Source organism: Talaromyces rugulosus, chromosome II, assembly GCF_013368755.1.
Source record: "Talaromyces rugulosus chromosome II, complete sequence".
Taxonomy (NCBI): Eukaryota; Fungi; Ascomycota; class Eurotiomycetes; order Eurotiales; family Trichocomaceae; genus Talaromyces; species Talaromyces rugulosus.
This window is the reverse complement of record NC_049562.1, coordinates 1,084,644-1,099,325: the sequence shown is the minus strand read 5'-3', so window position 1 is coordinate 1,099,325 and position 14,682 is coordinate 1,084,644. Positions and strand designations below refer to the sequence as shown.

At 48.8% G+C, this 14,682-nt stretch overlaps 4 protein-coding genes across 4 annotated transcripts; 2 read left to right on the top strand and 2 right to left on the bottom strand.

Annotated features, from left to right (window-relative positions):
* Positions 1–3,171: 3,171 nt before the first annotated feature.
* On the top strand, positions 3,172–5,013 carry TRUGW13939_02843 (uncharacterized protein; the record flags this gene model as incomplete). Its single annotated transcript, XM_035486030.1, has 5 exons — positions 3,172–3,251; positions 3,314–3,536; positions 3,599–3,711; positions 3,777–4,125; positions 4,195–5,013. 5 exons carry the CDS (start codon positions 3,172–3,174, stop codon positions 5,011–5,013), a joined length of 1,584 nt encoding a protein of 527 aa, XP_035341923.1.
* Positions 5,014–5,458: 445 nt separating this feature from the next.
* TRUGW13939_02842 (uncharacterized protein) lies at positions 5,459–6,134 on the bottom strand (the record flags this gene model as incomplete). The annotated part of the gene is made up of 3 exons (XM_035486029.1): positions 5,459–5,523; positions 5,582–5,701; positions 5,831–6,134. 3 exons carry the CDS (start codon positions 6,132–6,134, stop codon positions 5,459–5,461), a joined length of 489 nt encoding a protein of 162 aa, XP_035341922.1.
* Positions 6,135–6,571: 437 nt separating this feature from the next.
* Positions 6,572–7,361, bottom strand: TRUGW13939_02841 (uncharacterized protein; the record flags this gene model as incomplete). Its single annotated transcript, XM_035486028.1, has 2 exons — positions 6,572–7,132; positions 7,206–7,361. The coding sequence occupies 2 exons, from the start codon at positions 7,359–7,361 to the stop codon at positions 6,572–6,574; spliced, it is 717 nt and encodes a 238-aa protein (XP_035341921.1).
* Positions 7,362–9,445: 2,084 nt separating this feature from the next.
* On the top strand, positions 9,446–11,494 carry TRUGW13939_02840 (uncharacterized protein; the record flags this gene model as incomplete). The annotated part of the gene is made up of 3 exons (XM_035486027.1): positions 9,446–10,533; positions 10,737–11,394; positions 11,459–11,494. 3 exons carry the CDS (start codon positions 9,446–9,448, stop codon positions 11,492–11,494), a joined length of 1,782 nt encoding a protein of 593 aa, XP_035341920.1.
* Positions 11,495–14,682: the final 3,188 nt, after the last annotated feature.

Here is a 14,682-nt window from a genome sequence, read left to right as displayed (position 1 = left end):
ATTAGAAAAACAAATGACTGGAACAGCGCTTTAGTACATGTTATTTACGAGGCTTTCACGAATAATTCTATTTCTACTTGTGTTGAAGTTGTGTAGGTGACAAGCAGGGAGCAGTCAAACACGAAATATTCATGCCATGTTGATGAAAACATACGTACCCCTGTCAATCAATTCAAACAATACCAAATATTTTCCAATGTTTTTCTTAGAAGAGTAATACTCGAAAAAACATTGCTATAATATCTCAATATCAATTGATAAAACTAATATCCCATAGCTATGATCTACCGGTATCATTTTCATTATATATATCCTTATCAAGACTGTTATTTTTGATTCACTTTATACTCGATATTCACGAAGGTCTAAAGGAAACTATAAGTTTCTGGAAACTGAAAAAAACGTATAAACCAAGTCTTAAAGACAAATTAATACAGTTTTGAGGATCTAGCAGTTAAAAAATTGGGTTTCCAATGAATTCCACCTAATTCCGAAGAAAAGGGGTGGGTTTGCACGGTGAACGCCTGCGCCTGTAAAACACTCACAGCTCTTTTTTCCACTTATTTCACACCCACACCTGTACATGATCATCTAGCTCATCTGTCTTTAAATTCATCTTTCAGTCATGGGTTTACGTAGATCTTCGTCTCATCAAGGAAGGGGATATCGGCCAATTTCAGAACGGCTTATTATCTGACCAAGAGACAGATCATGAAGATGATGGAAACACGCTAGAGTCTACACAAAGCAAGACACAGAGGACAAAGTGGGAGGGAAAAAACGATATTTAGGACGGCAACGAACTAGAGAGAAGAAAAGATCTAGGATGCCAACAAACTCGGGTAAAAGCAACACAAGGGTCTTCGTCAGTTTATCGCCAGCATGGAATATACAATGCTACCTAAACTCATTCCAACAATCATCGGCCTCAGCGCTATTATCGTACAATTTTACAGCTGGTATTCCTGTAATCCAGCCATGCCCTTTAAGGCTCGAACAACATCGAATAAAGTTGTAGTAACTAACCACGTCCTCTATTCTTCTACGTGTTCTTTTCAATAGGTAATTGTATACTTTAGGAGCTGGTTTCTATTTCTGGACTTCATTTGCGGTCTTGGTATCCTTGCCCTGGTACCTGGAGGCGGGCTTCCGGGGCTGGGGATGGAGTGGTGGATTATTATTATTACAGTAATGATCCTACCCCCGGAACGCTATTCCTAAAATGGCTAAATATATTTACTTATTAATATTGCTCCGCCCGCGCCCTAAATTCCTGCCTCCGGACAGCTCAACTTCCACCCCCGTTCAACGCTGCCACACTCTTCGGAATTGCGTCTCGCAACCATTATATGAACTCTCTTCTTCTTCTCTACACATAATTACCAAAAAAAAGAGCGTTTACTCTCACCGAGAATCGAACTCGGATTAATCGCATAAAGAGTGGCGTGAACCTGCACTTTATAAGACGACCTATAATAGGGTGGTTAGCAAATTAGTATTTCGCACGAAGCGGATCTACGTACTGTGTTAACCGTTACACTATGAGAGTTTAGAATTTTTTCTCTAAACACTGTCTATTAATTGAAGAGGATCCTAGTTACCACACATGCATCATGTACCTTCACCAGTGCCTTGTAGATGTTACCTCTTATTCTTATTGCCGAACGGAAGAAGGTAAAAGCGTCGTAAAAACGATAATGTCTGTTCAATTTTCTAATAGGAAATCAAATCTCAAGGGTACATATACTTTAAATTACAGATAAAATAGATTTATAGACAGGTTTCGGAAAACGTGCGATGCTACATATCCGGAAAGTGAAGGTGGGGAATAATTCATCTCATCTTTCATCTATCGCAACACATCAGATGAAAGCTAAATCCACCTCGCATAAATCGCATGGCTAGCAGACATCCTGCTGTTCGTTTTGGAAATGGGTGGTAAAAAACATACAGGCAAGGCCGACATAGGACAAGGGCGTGCGCATGGAGACCGAAGAGGACGATTTGGCCAACTGTAGCATTCATTCCCAATGACCACCTCTAGAGTCTCTCAGAGAATTGTCTCTCATTGCGGAGTGTCTGATTCACGCTGTATTTGTCTTCTCAGTAACCGCGCAGGCCATGGAAGCCGTACAAATTCCCATGTTCTCAAAGTCACTCCAAAACTAGCGGCGTTGTAGATAGGTGGTACATCGAGATAAGTACAGCCGCTGTAGAAGCTATGTTTGTGTCAATAAGCGGGCCAGTTCTTTTGTGTTCTGCTAGCACTAGTGTATCAAAGACGACAAAGGCCGGTTCTTTTAGACGAGAACAGCAATGAGAGGCGAACAATGAAGGCCAGACCGTTTCGAACGTTTTGAGCATGCTTAGAACACGTTTAACTAGCTGCTACATATTCCAAGCTCCCATCGATCATCGTCATGCCTCGAGTGGTGCCATATTAGCAGAGATGAATATTCAAGGGTCACCTAGGTAGCGAAGCGCATCTGCCATTGTTAGATCGATACCGAGACCTAGAGTGTTGATTTAGCCAGGACGTCTTCTTTTCTCTTTCGAGATAAACGATAAAAGATAAAATTGTTCTGTTGTTGGCTTTTATTGAGTATTGACGCCGGCAGTCACGAGGGCAGGAGGAAGGAAGGGCGAAGGAGGCTTCCCATCTCTCCGGTGTACCTCTTCCTAGCAGCACATCTCCAGCTCAACATCAGAGCTGTTGACACCCACGCGAACCAGAGTGGTTTTTGCCATCTAACTAGTCAAAAAACACAACAAGATAGCTCGCTGTTACGAGCACGGACCGCTCCCTTCAATAACACGAAATTTCTTGACCAACTCGTCCTGCAACATCACCAGGCTCGTTCTGCTCGTCGCTATCGGATGCCGCCATTCACCATGAGCCTGTCCAAACAAGACAACTGCTATACCGCTCTCTGGACCTAGTAGTCCCTAGCACAGGCACATGACGTTGGGATCAGCTCCGAGCTTGTTGCGATGTTACTCTGCCGAGCCTGACAAACCGCATTGTGGTCCAATCACAACTGCCGATAGCGGGTTTCTTTAATGATCCTCGGCAGAGTTGCACCAGCTAAACCATTAATCCCCCCAGACAAAAGACATGTTTTAGCAGCTAACTTTTGGGCCCTGTGGTAGGATGGCTGGCAGTCCCCTCACATGCGATCCCCCGCATCCGGCTGTTCCTCTACACCTCCGCCCGACCAGGTGCAAAAGCACAGCACTGCGATTCTTTACCTGTGGACTAGACTAACTGGGTTGGATGATGCTCGGAATGTTTTGCTTTGCTATTACTGTGTAGCAGCATCGCAATGAGTATCTTTTCAAAGGCTTCTGCTGGCCAGTCGCACGCGACAGCCTCAGGGCCTGCTAAACATGGCAAAGCCGCTGAGATGCCATACCCCAAGAACGAGACAAATTACGAGGTGGAAATTGCTGCTACGAGAGGGTCGTTTCGAGTCTACAAGCGACGGTTTTTCGGTCTATGTCAACTGGTACTGCTGAATATCGTTATCAGCTGGGACGTATGTTTGCCGACTATAGAAAGCAGAAGTATAGCCTGATACTAATATGCAAAATCACACAGTGGCTCACCTTCTCCTCGATCTCTTCGACATCGGCTGAATATTTTCAAGTTTCCGAGAGCACGATCAACTGGCTGAGCACTGCTTTCCTGTTTGCATTTTGTGTTGCAACACCGTAAGTCTAGCTTAGCTATCCTAATCTGTTTCGCGAATACAGCTGATAGGCTCGATTACCATCAGAGCGGTTATGTACATGCTGAACAAAGGCGGACCAAAATCTGTCATAATCACTGCCTCGGTCCTGATTCTGATCGGGAACTGGATTCGATATGCCGGCACAAAGGCCCAAGGTGGCATCTTTGGCGTCGTCATGTTTGGCCAGCTACTGTTGGGCTTCGCCCAGCCGTTTGCTTTGGCAGCGCCCACGCGATATAGTGACCTGTGGTTTAGCGAACAGGGACGTACCAGTGCTACGGCTTTCGCAACTCTGGCCAACCCGTTGGGCGCAGCCATCGGCCAGCTTGTTGATTCTTTCTGGACTGTGAAACCGAGCGATATCCCCAACATGGTGCTTTGGATTTCAGTTATAGTATGTCTTGTCCTGATTCGGAATATCAAAGAAAAAGGGGAACTGTACTGATCCAGTCAATTTATATAGGCGACAATTACCTGTATACCTTCATTATTCATCCCAGCACGACCGCCCACACCGGCGAGTGCGTCAGCGGCAGTCGCCAAAACTCCATTTGGCGAATCCATCCGCGGAATTGTGCGGTTCCGCGAATTCTGGCTGATCTTCATTGCCTTTTCTGTCTACGTTGGCTTCTTCAACAGCGTTTCCACGCTGATTAACCAGATCCTTCTTCCATATGGCTTCTCTGAAACAGACGCCGGCATTGCCGGTGGTGTCCTCATTGTCGCCGGTCTAATTTCGTCGGCGATTGTGTCGCCCATCAACGACCGATATAAGCAATATTTGCTTGTGATCCGCATCTGCGTGCCCGTCCACGCCATTTCCTATATTGGTCTTTACTTTGCCCCCTCTAGCCCCTATGGCCTCGCTCCGAGTATCGTCGTCTGCGCCCTCCTTGGCGTGAGCGCCTTTGCCTTGCTGCCCGTCGTGCTCGAGTATCTCGTCGAGATCACGTACCCGTACTCGCCTGAGATCAGCAGCACTTTACTCTGGATGGGTGGCCAGCTCCTCGGCGGCATCTTCACGATTATCCAAACAGAACTCAAGGCCGGACAAGATGGCGCCCATCCGCCACAGAACATGAAAAGATCGCTTATTTTCAGTGCTGTCATCGCTTGCGTCGTCGCGCTGTTTCCGTTGACGCTGAATGTTATTGGTCCTAAGATCGTGAATAGACGCCTCGAGGCTGATTGGAATGATATACATCATGCTCATAATCGAGATCTGGATGTTCCGTTGCAGAACAGGAATAATACTGCTGAGGCCCGCGTCACTGATCAGTAACCGGAAACGCCCGTTCGTATATAACATTGTGAACTTGACGGTTTGTAATTAGTCTACTTTATGATTATCATCTGACATGAATGCACATAACAAATTTACCTTATTCTGGACAAGCCCTGATGCTATTTAAATGTTGATAGTACAAATCTAATGAATCCTGCATGTCTAAACAAAAGGAAACAAGCATAAATATTCGATATAAAAGACAGTCACTTGCTATCTGTACATAAAGTGAAACATAAAACTCTATTCTCACTTTCTTTTCCCGTGAAACTTAGACGCCCTCAAAAAAGGTCATGGTTTCTAATGCGAGGTAGTGGATACAAAAATTGGAGGATTATCGGTAGTCTGGACCCATAATCTATCCTGGTTTCAGGAAAGACAATAAGGGAGACCATGCGAAATACATGCCGAAGTAAGGATTGCGAAAAAGGCGTCGAGGCGTTTACCGCAAGGTTTTCCAAAGCTTGGGGGCAGCGCACTGAGTGGCGCAATGCTGGAGGTGGAAGACTATGGAAAGTCAGTATGGGCTATATATATACCAATGCGCGGGTTTTCGAATTCTTACACTCTTCGACGCAGTCTTCGGTAACTTTGCCATCTCCCTCTTCCTGCTGGCTGGTAACACGCTCAACGCATTCGTCAAAGTGGTGCTTGTATGGAGCGCAGTGGCTGGAGTTGGCACATTCTATGCAAAAGAAAAATCACACCCGTCAGCGAACCGTTCAAAAATCTTGCAATTGGATCGCGCAGCGCATGCGGAAAAATCCCAAGCCGACGCTATATATATGTGTGTGTCCAATTCAAATCGACTCACCTTCCTCGAGCTTTGGCTTGATGTCCTCGGGCTCCTCCTCTTCCTCCTCCTCTTCCTCTTCCTCCTCTCCTGCCTCTTCTTCCTCGGCCTCTTCACCCTCAGCTTCGGCTTCGGCCTCTTCTTCGGGCTGCTCGGTGGCGTCTTCAGCGGTCTCCTCGCTGGCCTCTTCCTCGGCGGGCTTCGAGTCTTCCTGTTCCTCGGCGGCGGCGTTGGTGTCGTTTTCCTCAGCGGGAGGCGCCTCAGCCTGGGCTTCGGAGAAGCCGAAGGAGGAAATCACGTCGGAGAAAAGATCGGCGAGACCCATGCTGACGTCTTTTTTTTCGGTGCAATTGAATTGCGTGGTGAACAGAAGGTTGCGGTGGTAAGAGGGTTGAAGGAGCGGGTGACAAACGAAGGAGGTCGGAAGCTTTGCTGCTGTCTCTGGAAAAACGGGAGCGCCGCGGTGTGTCCCGACTGCTGACTGGTCAATTGGCCCACACGTGATTGGCTGCTACCCGCCCTCACCCGATGCTCTCATACATGTTTAATTTTTATTATTATTTATACTCTCTTGCTCTTTAAATCTAACCGAATTGATTCTCTAACCGGCTGGAAACATTGACAAACTATCTGTGCTGCAGATTTCTAATGTGAAACAGGCAATCATGAGGCAAAATCATATCATATCAAGGCGTTGATCGCAATGCATTCATTCCAAATGTGCGATTGTTCGTCCAAGGGTGGAAACTACTCATGTATATATCATGAGCTCGTCCTGCGAAGCCGATCTTCTAGCTCTGCCGCCACGCTCTGCTGCTGCACCTCTTCATAACCTGGCGGAGGTTCCATTGGAGGAGGCGCAAAATCCGTATTGGCCCCGGCGCTCTCGGTGGTGCTCGCCTGTGTCGCAGAATTTGAGGACTGGTGCTGGTTGTTGTTGTCGCCAACTTGTGATGGGTTTCTGGCTCCATCGTAGGCGGGCAGTTCATCAAGGTGAACATGCGTAAAGTCAACCCCTCTGCCGGGGGTTGCCTGAGACGTCGCTGGGCCCTGTTCTCTCGCGTGTTCAACCGCCTGGCCCAGACGATCCTTGATGCGTTCGAAATTCGAATGGAAATCAAAGGCACCGCCTTCCTTGAATGAAAATTTCAACTCCACCACCTGTATCGAGGCCGGTATTCCTCCGCCGGCAACTGGTCGCACGATGGCAGTCCACACGTTGGGACCAAAGAAAGGCGCCGAGACATGACTGTCGTAGATGTGGAGGAGAGGAGTTGTGAATGACTGAAAGGCTGGATTCTGTTGCGAGGGGAGGTACACGATCTGGAATCACGGATTTTTGTTAGTTGTAGCTCCACATGTTTTAAAAAGGAATAGACCGGGGGGGGGGGCCAACCCGTTGATTTGTGAGGTACAGGCTGCCTGAACTGCTGCTGATCGAAAATGATTCCTTTCCCGAATTGGGCTTCAGTGATAGGGTCGTGCGTGGCGGGGAGGTAAAAATGATGTGTTCATTGGGGAGACGGACGAAGCCCTCCTTGTCTGAGAGCATTACCCAACTGCTCGTAAAAGAAATATAGTCAGCGACTGCTTCCTATTTAGAGGGGCGGTTGGCAGGCGTGTCGATGAAGAAAGCATGATGCTCAATGACCCGACATATACTCATGGCTGAGATGCGCTAGCGACATGGACTGGGCAGTGAAACGTACTTCAAAGACATGGCTCCCACGGCAATATTATCAACTGTAGTGATGGTTTATCAGATAGAAGCCTCGGTTTGTTGGATGTGGTTGAAAATGGTCTACTCGGTGTCGTCTCCGATAACTCGGCAGGGCAGCAAATCCATGCACCCGTGTGGTGTGACACAGAGTGCGTATAAAGCGGTGACTGTACGGGAGTTGTTAATGTTGTTAGATGACAGCGGCACCATCGGCCAAGGTGGTGGTCATCATCATGGTGAGGAGTCAGGCCGAAGCTACCCGGAGTTAACAAAGAAGCGATGAAGTCGAGTCGATGGTGTACGTAGGATCCGATCAGCAGCTGGAAAGCCGGTATGGGTTCAAGTCGATGTTCGAGAGTTTTGGTGGTGGTGGTAGTAGTAGTGGTGGGCGGTTCTGACCAAGTGGGGGTTGTTCTGGTGTTTGTCATGGGTGTTGCTAATACGGAGGACTATACGTACAACCTTACCAAATTTTGTTTTGTTACTATTCCTTTGTTTTTTTTGCCGCAGATATTTTATTTTCATACTATAAAAACCAAAATTTTTAAAAGTAAAGTCTAGTCTTTGGCGCTATACTAGAGTATACACTAGCTATTAACCCCTGCTGGAACATCTATGATATCAACCCTGTTTGTCCGCCTTCCCGGCATGGCGCCATCGAACATCAATTTTATCAAGATTCATACGTGGTTTCACGGATTTTAGTCTATCCCCCACTCAGCAGTTGGAGTGGGAAAGGGAAAACGAAGTAAGAGATGGAAAACGAGAAGAATGAAAAGTTCGAACGGGAGGGGAGAAAAGGAAAACTCAAGAAGGACTACAGGCATTACGGGTATACATGGACTCCGTACATACAAGGTAATACATGATTTTATTCGTTAGTTGTTCTTTCTATGATAGAAAAAGAATGTCTGTTTCTAGTAGTTATTATGTGACGCAACAACCCCGGTATTGGTCAAAATTTCAAGTCACTTTCCAGGAATAATTAATGTATGTTGTGCATGCAAGACCACGGATAGTTTTTCTTTGGAAAAAAAAAAAAAACAATTTTGTCTTGGACAAAAAAAAGATTTAAGAGTGCGGTTAGCCAGAATCGAACAGGCATCTCCTCGGGGCTAGATCCACCTTGAGTGGCTATTAGTGTGGGTTGGGAAGACATTGAGGAGCCAGTACTTACAACGAGGTATACTGAACCGTTATACTATAACCGCGACCGTTGAATCACCGTCCTGGTTGAAGAAAAGTTCTCTTGGGTGGGAGGAAGGGAGGAATTTTGGGTCTTGGAGATAAATATAAAAAAAAGGGGGTAGTATATATATATACCATCTTTATTCTCGCCATTGGTGCCTATATGGTTATTACCATCAACACCAGTGAGGGTTTTCTGGACGACTGGCTTTTCTAGTGATATACCTTTACTGTGTGACGGCTGAGCCTGAGGCTATCCCCAAGGGTAGGAGCGGCCTCGTGGCCGGATGGGAGGCCTCAGGCAGGAAGGGCATCAACCCTAACCCGCGGTGCCAGATCTGGGGATAGCCTCACCCCGGGGCCATAAGGGGTCAAGCTGGTTACCTAAGCACACAAGATAAAACCTTCCCGCAGGTCCTGGTAGTTAGATTCCTTTCCCATGCTTGTTGTTTTAGAGAATCGCACCCCTAGATAGGAATCGAATATCTTTGGAAAAGGCACGTCACATTACAACAAGCATCGCTACACTTTATCTTTGTCTTTCTCACGACTAGCACAGCCAGCACTCAGCTGCAGTCAGCGCTCTGGTCGGGGGTAGACTTTTCTTTATCTCAACCTCTTTGTGTTCAGCACGGTCCGTACAGCCACGACAAACGCCTTGTCAGCGCTCTGACCCTGAACCTTCATTTACCTTCATTCGAAACCTGGAAATCTTGTGAGCCAGCACGATGGCAAGACCAAGTACCGCTGACGGACGTCAGCATGGCGAGAGCGCCAGCAACGACGATGTGGGAGAGCCCAGTCGCCGCTTGACCGTTAACCTCGAAGAACTGAAGCTTGGAGATGTTCCTGAGGGACCACTCAATAAGGATGAATTCCTTGAGCTTTGCAGAAGCGACCCTGGAGGCCTGTTTGAAGGTTTATTCCAACACCTCTCCATGCAGGAGAAACGACTAGAAGAGGCTCTCGCTGAGTCTAGCAACAACGACACAGAGGAAATCGACTCTATGAGAGAGGAGATTCAGAACCTCAAGAGCAACCTGGCCGACCATCGCCAGGCCATGTCCGAACTGATCACGGAGCGTGATGCCGCAATCGCCAATACCTCTCCAGCCGGGGGAGACCACAAGAAGAAGACCACCAAGCTGCCAGATGGCCAGCTGCTATCGGATGGAATCGATCCCAAGTACGAATCATGGGAGATCGACGTCGAGAACAAGTTGGAAGCCAACGCCGACCATTACCCAACAGCCCTGGCCCGTATGGCGTACGTGAAGGGGATGTGTAAGGGAGAAGCGGCCAACCACTTGCTCCCACGATTCCGGAAGGACTCAGCACAACGTTACCAGGATGTCGGTGACATCTTCGAGCATCTGAGAACAATCTACATGGACGAGAACCGCGTGATCAATGCGAAGATGGAACTCCGTCGCCTAGCAATGAGAGATTCGAAGTTTCAGATCTTTTTGTCGAAATTCACGCTTCTTGCCCAGGAAGCTGGCCTCGCCCTATCAGAATGGAAGGAGGAACTCTACCACAAACTCTCGTTCGACATGCAGCGCGCCATGATCAAGGAAAGCACCGACCCAATGGTGTCGTACCAGACCTTTGTACAAGGATGCCACACTACTGCCAACCGCCTCGAGCAGATCGCTGAAGGGGAACGACGCGCCCGCAGCCGTGGGATTGGGAGCAGCAAAGGCCACAGCCAGGGAGGCCACCAGTCGAATACCTCCGGAGGATCGAAGCCGAAGAATGAAGCCCCTCAACCGCAGCTCTCCTGGGAAGAAAAGAAGAAGCTAATGAGCGAGGACAAGTGCTTCAATTGCAAACTGAGCGGTCACCGTGCTGACAAGTGCCCCCTCAAGAAGAAGGCTCCGGATCTGAAGGCCTTGGAGGATGACGCAGGCAAGGAGTCGGAAAACGCCCACGCCTAGGAGAAGTCTCCTTCTTAGGCGCATCAAGTACGGACAACGAAGCTTTGGATCTCTCACAGCTGATGGGGAGAGAGAAGGATAGCATGACTGTATCTATTCAGCTAGCTAAGAATGGATATTCAATTTGCACCAAAGCTTTGGCCGATACTGGAGCCAACGGATTTGCCTTTTTAGATGTATTTTTAGCGGAGAAGCTTGCACGACACTTTCAGACATACACAGTACCCGTTTCTGAACCCTGTGGGGTGAGAGGGTATGATGGGAAGACAGTGGAACCGGTCACGCACCTCATGATCTTAACACTGGTTGTTGATGGCCGGATGCAGCGGCATCTACCCTTTCTCTTAGTGCGACTAGGCCGTCACGATGTCATTTTGGGTCGTATGTGGCTGGAGAAGTACAATGTGTTGGTGGATTGCAGAAACCGTCGCCTTTTATGGCCGGAGGATGTGTCTCTCAAAGATCAAATGGAGAGAGAGCAGTTCATCCGCATGCCAAAGACAATACTAAGGAGAAATGGACCAGTCAATCTCGAGCACCAAGCTGATATGGAGCGCCGAGATCGGTTGATGGAAGAACCTGTCCCACTCCTACAACCAGAACCCCAAAGGAAAGCGCCTGCAGTTACAGGAAGAACGCAAAGGACGCAATCAAGGATGGAACTGCAGAAAATGGAGAAAGCCTTACGATCAGAGAACGCCACAGGACCCTTTGGCAGTACCAAGGAAGCGTCACCAGTTGTCAGTCCGACGAGAAACCCACATCGCCAACGCTCAGAAAGAAGGACGTATGGAATGGACATAGCAATCATCGGAGCTGCCGGATTCCATCGTTGTGTGAAAAGCAAGACTACAGATGTCTTCATGACTAGTCTTTGCGAGATAGAGCAGGCGCTGGAAACTGAGAAGGAAAGAACGGCCAAGTCGACTGAAAGCGAGGAGATCAAGCAGCAGCTGCCGGATCAGTATCGCGAGTTCGCCGACGTCTTCTCGAAGATCCGCTCAGACGAGTTGCCAGTTCACCAGAAGTATGACCACAAGATCGAGTTGAATCAGGACCTAGAGTTGGGTTATAGTCCTTTATATCGAATGTCAGAGGAACAGCTCCAAGCAGCCCGAGACTATATTATTGATAACCTGGATAAAGGATTTATCGTCCCTAGCAATGCACCATTCGCGTCTCCAATCCTCATGGCCAAGAAAGCCGATGGCGGATTCCGCTTCTGTGTTGATTACCGCAAGCTGAACGCTTTGACCAGAAAGGACCGATATCCACTGCCACTTATCGAGGAAGTCTTTGAGCGCTTGAGTAAGGCAAAGATCTTCACTAAGCTGGACATTAGGCAGGGGTTCCACCGAATCCGAATGCACCCAGACTCCACAGATCTGACCACCTTCCGTTGTCGGTATGGCACTTTTAAGTATGAGGTAATGCCGTTTGGCCTCACCAATGGACCAGCGACGTTTCAACGACTGATCAACGATATCTTCATGGACTACCTTGACCAGTTCGTGATTGCGTTCATCGACGATCTATTGATATACAGCGAGAACGAGCTAGAGCATGAGATGCATGTGCGACAGGTGTTGGAGAGACTCCGAGAGGCAGGACTGCAAGCCAGTATCAAAAAATGCGAGTTCCATGTCACATCGACCAAGTATCTGGGCTTTATCATTACCTCAGAGGGGATAGAGGTCGACCCAGCAAAGATTGAGGTTATCCTTTCCTGGAAGACGCCAATGACAGTTTTGGGAGTACAGTCATTCCTTGGTTTCTGCAACTTCTATCGGAAGTTCATAAAGGCCTACAGCCGAACTGCAAGGCCATTGCATTACCTCACTCGAACTGACGTTCCATTTATATGGAGTAAGGAGTGCGAAGAAGCATTTGAAAGTCTGAAAAAGAAATTATCGGAAGCCCCGGTGCTAGCCCATTACGACCCCAATCGCCAAACCCGCGTGGAAACGGACGCGTCAGACGGAGTAGTGGCCGCAGTCCTATCTCAACTGTGTGAGGATGAGGAATGGCATCCGGTCGCGTACTACTCCGCATCGATGACCCCAGCCGAGCATAATTACGACATCCATGACAAGGAACTACTGGCAGTAATAAAGGCTCTGAGGGAATGGAAGTCCGAATTGGTCGGACTGAGAGGACAGGAGTCCTTTGATGTCCTATCGGATCACCGGGCTCTTGAGTACTTTATGACTACCAAAGCTCTGAACGCCCGACAAGCCCGATGGTGCGAGTTCTTGGAGGAATACCACTTTGTACTCAGATACCGACCAGGAAAAGCGAATGTATTGGCGGACACCCTCACCCGGAGAGAAGATGAAAAGGCGAAAAACCTCGACCACCGGAACCGAACGCTACTGCCGCGGCATAAAATCGACGATAAGATCGCACTTGAGATGGCATATGCAGAACTGGTCACCCTAACTGCAGAGGATGATATTGTCACCAAGGTGTTGGCGGCCAACGAGGAATATGTGGCCGAGAAAGGTGCCGAAGTCTTACTCTCAGGGAAAGGGGAGAGCCATAGGGTGATTGAAGGACGACTTTTCTTTAATGAACGACTCTATGTTCCCAAGAAGGACGATTTACGAGCACGACTGCTAGACGAAGTACATCGACAACCCGCAACAGCGCACCCAGGACGTACAAAGATGCTGAAGCTAGTCCGAGAACGGTTCTACTGGGAGGCATGGAGCAATGATGTGAACCGGTATGTGGACAATTGCAAGACATGCAAGAGGACGAACACGCGCAGGGACAGGGCCCCTGGACTCCTCCAACCGTTACCTATCCCAGTACGACCTTGGCAGCATTTGTCGATGGACTTCATGGAGCTGCCCCAGGACAAACGGGGATTCGATAACGTTTTTGTCACCGTCGACCGCTTGACCAAAAGACCGGTCTCCATACCGTGCCACAAGGGGGTGACAGCTAGAGACATGGCAAAGTTATGGATTCGGTATATCTTCCCGTGGACAGGCCTGCCAGACAGCATTGTATCAGACCGAGGAGGCCAGTTCATCTCTGAGTTCTGGGGAGAGGCGTGCCGAATCCTTCACATCAAGGTAAAGCTGTCGACAGCACGGCATGCCCAGACAGATGGACAAACAGAGATAGCGAATCAGTATCTTCAGCAGCGGCTGCGGCCATATGTTAACTTTGCAATGGACGACTGGTCGGAGTACCTACCAATCATCGACTTTGCAGCTGCGTCACTGCCACAGGAATCTACAGGGATGTCCCCATTTGAGATAGAAAAAGGTTATGCTCCTCGGATGTCGTTTGATTGGGCGCCACCAACGCCGCCTAGAAGCTACACACTGAACGAGAAGGAAGCCCGAGCATGGGTACAGCGTTTAGAGCGCATATGGGACCACGCCCGCAATAATATTGCGGAAGCACAAGGCAGACAGCAACGGCAAGCGAACAAGCGCAGACGGGAGATAGACTTCGGAGTTGGTGACCACGTCTACGTCAGTAACGAAGGATGGGATACAGGACGACCAGGCAGGAAGCTGGGCCATCAGTCCGAAGGGCCATACAAGATACTGCGTAAGATAGGACATGCCTTTGAATTGGATTTGCCGCAGGGCGTACGAGTGCACCGTATCTTTTCCCCGGACAAGCTCCGCCGCGCCGCTTCGACCGAGCCCCTCGCTGGTCAACTGGAGGAGGAATGTCCTGAGCTCCAGGTCAACGGAAATTCGGAATGGGAAGTCGACAGGATCCTGGACTCCCGGATGCGCTGGAAGAAGCTGTGCTATCGAGTAAGCTGGCTAGGCAGGGACCCAGATCCAGTATGGTATCCAGCAGGGTACTTTTCGAACGCTCCACTGGCGCTGAAATCGTTCCATGATGCCAACCCCGAGAAGCCAGGTCCGCCGCGCCGGTTGGATGCGTGGATGAAAGCCATGGAGGAGGATCGATTTGTTGAAGAGCATGCAGATGATGACAGACCGGCAACCAACGCTTGAGGGCAAGCGTTTCCGAAGGGGGGGGTGATGTGACGGCTG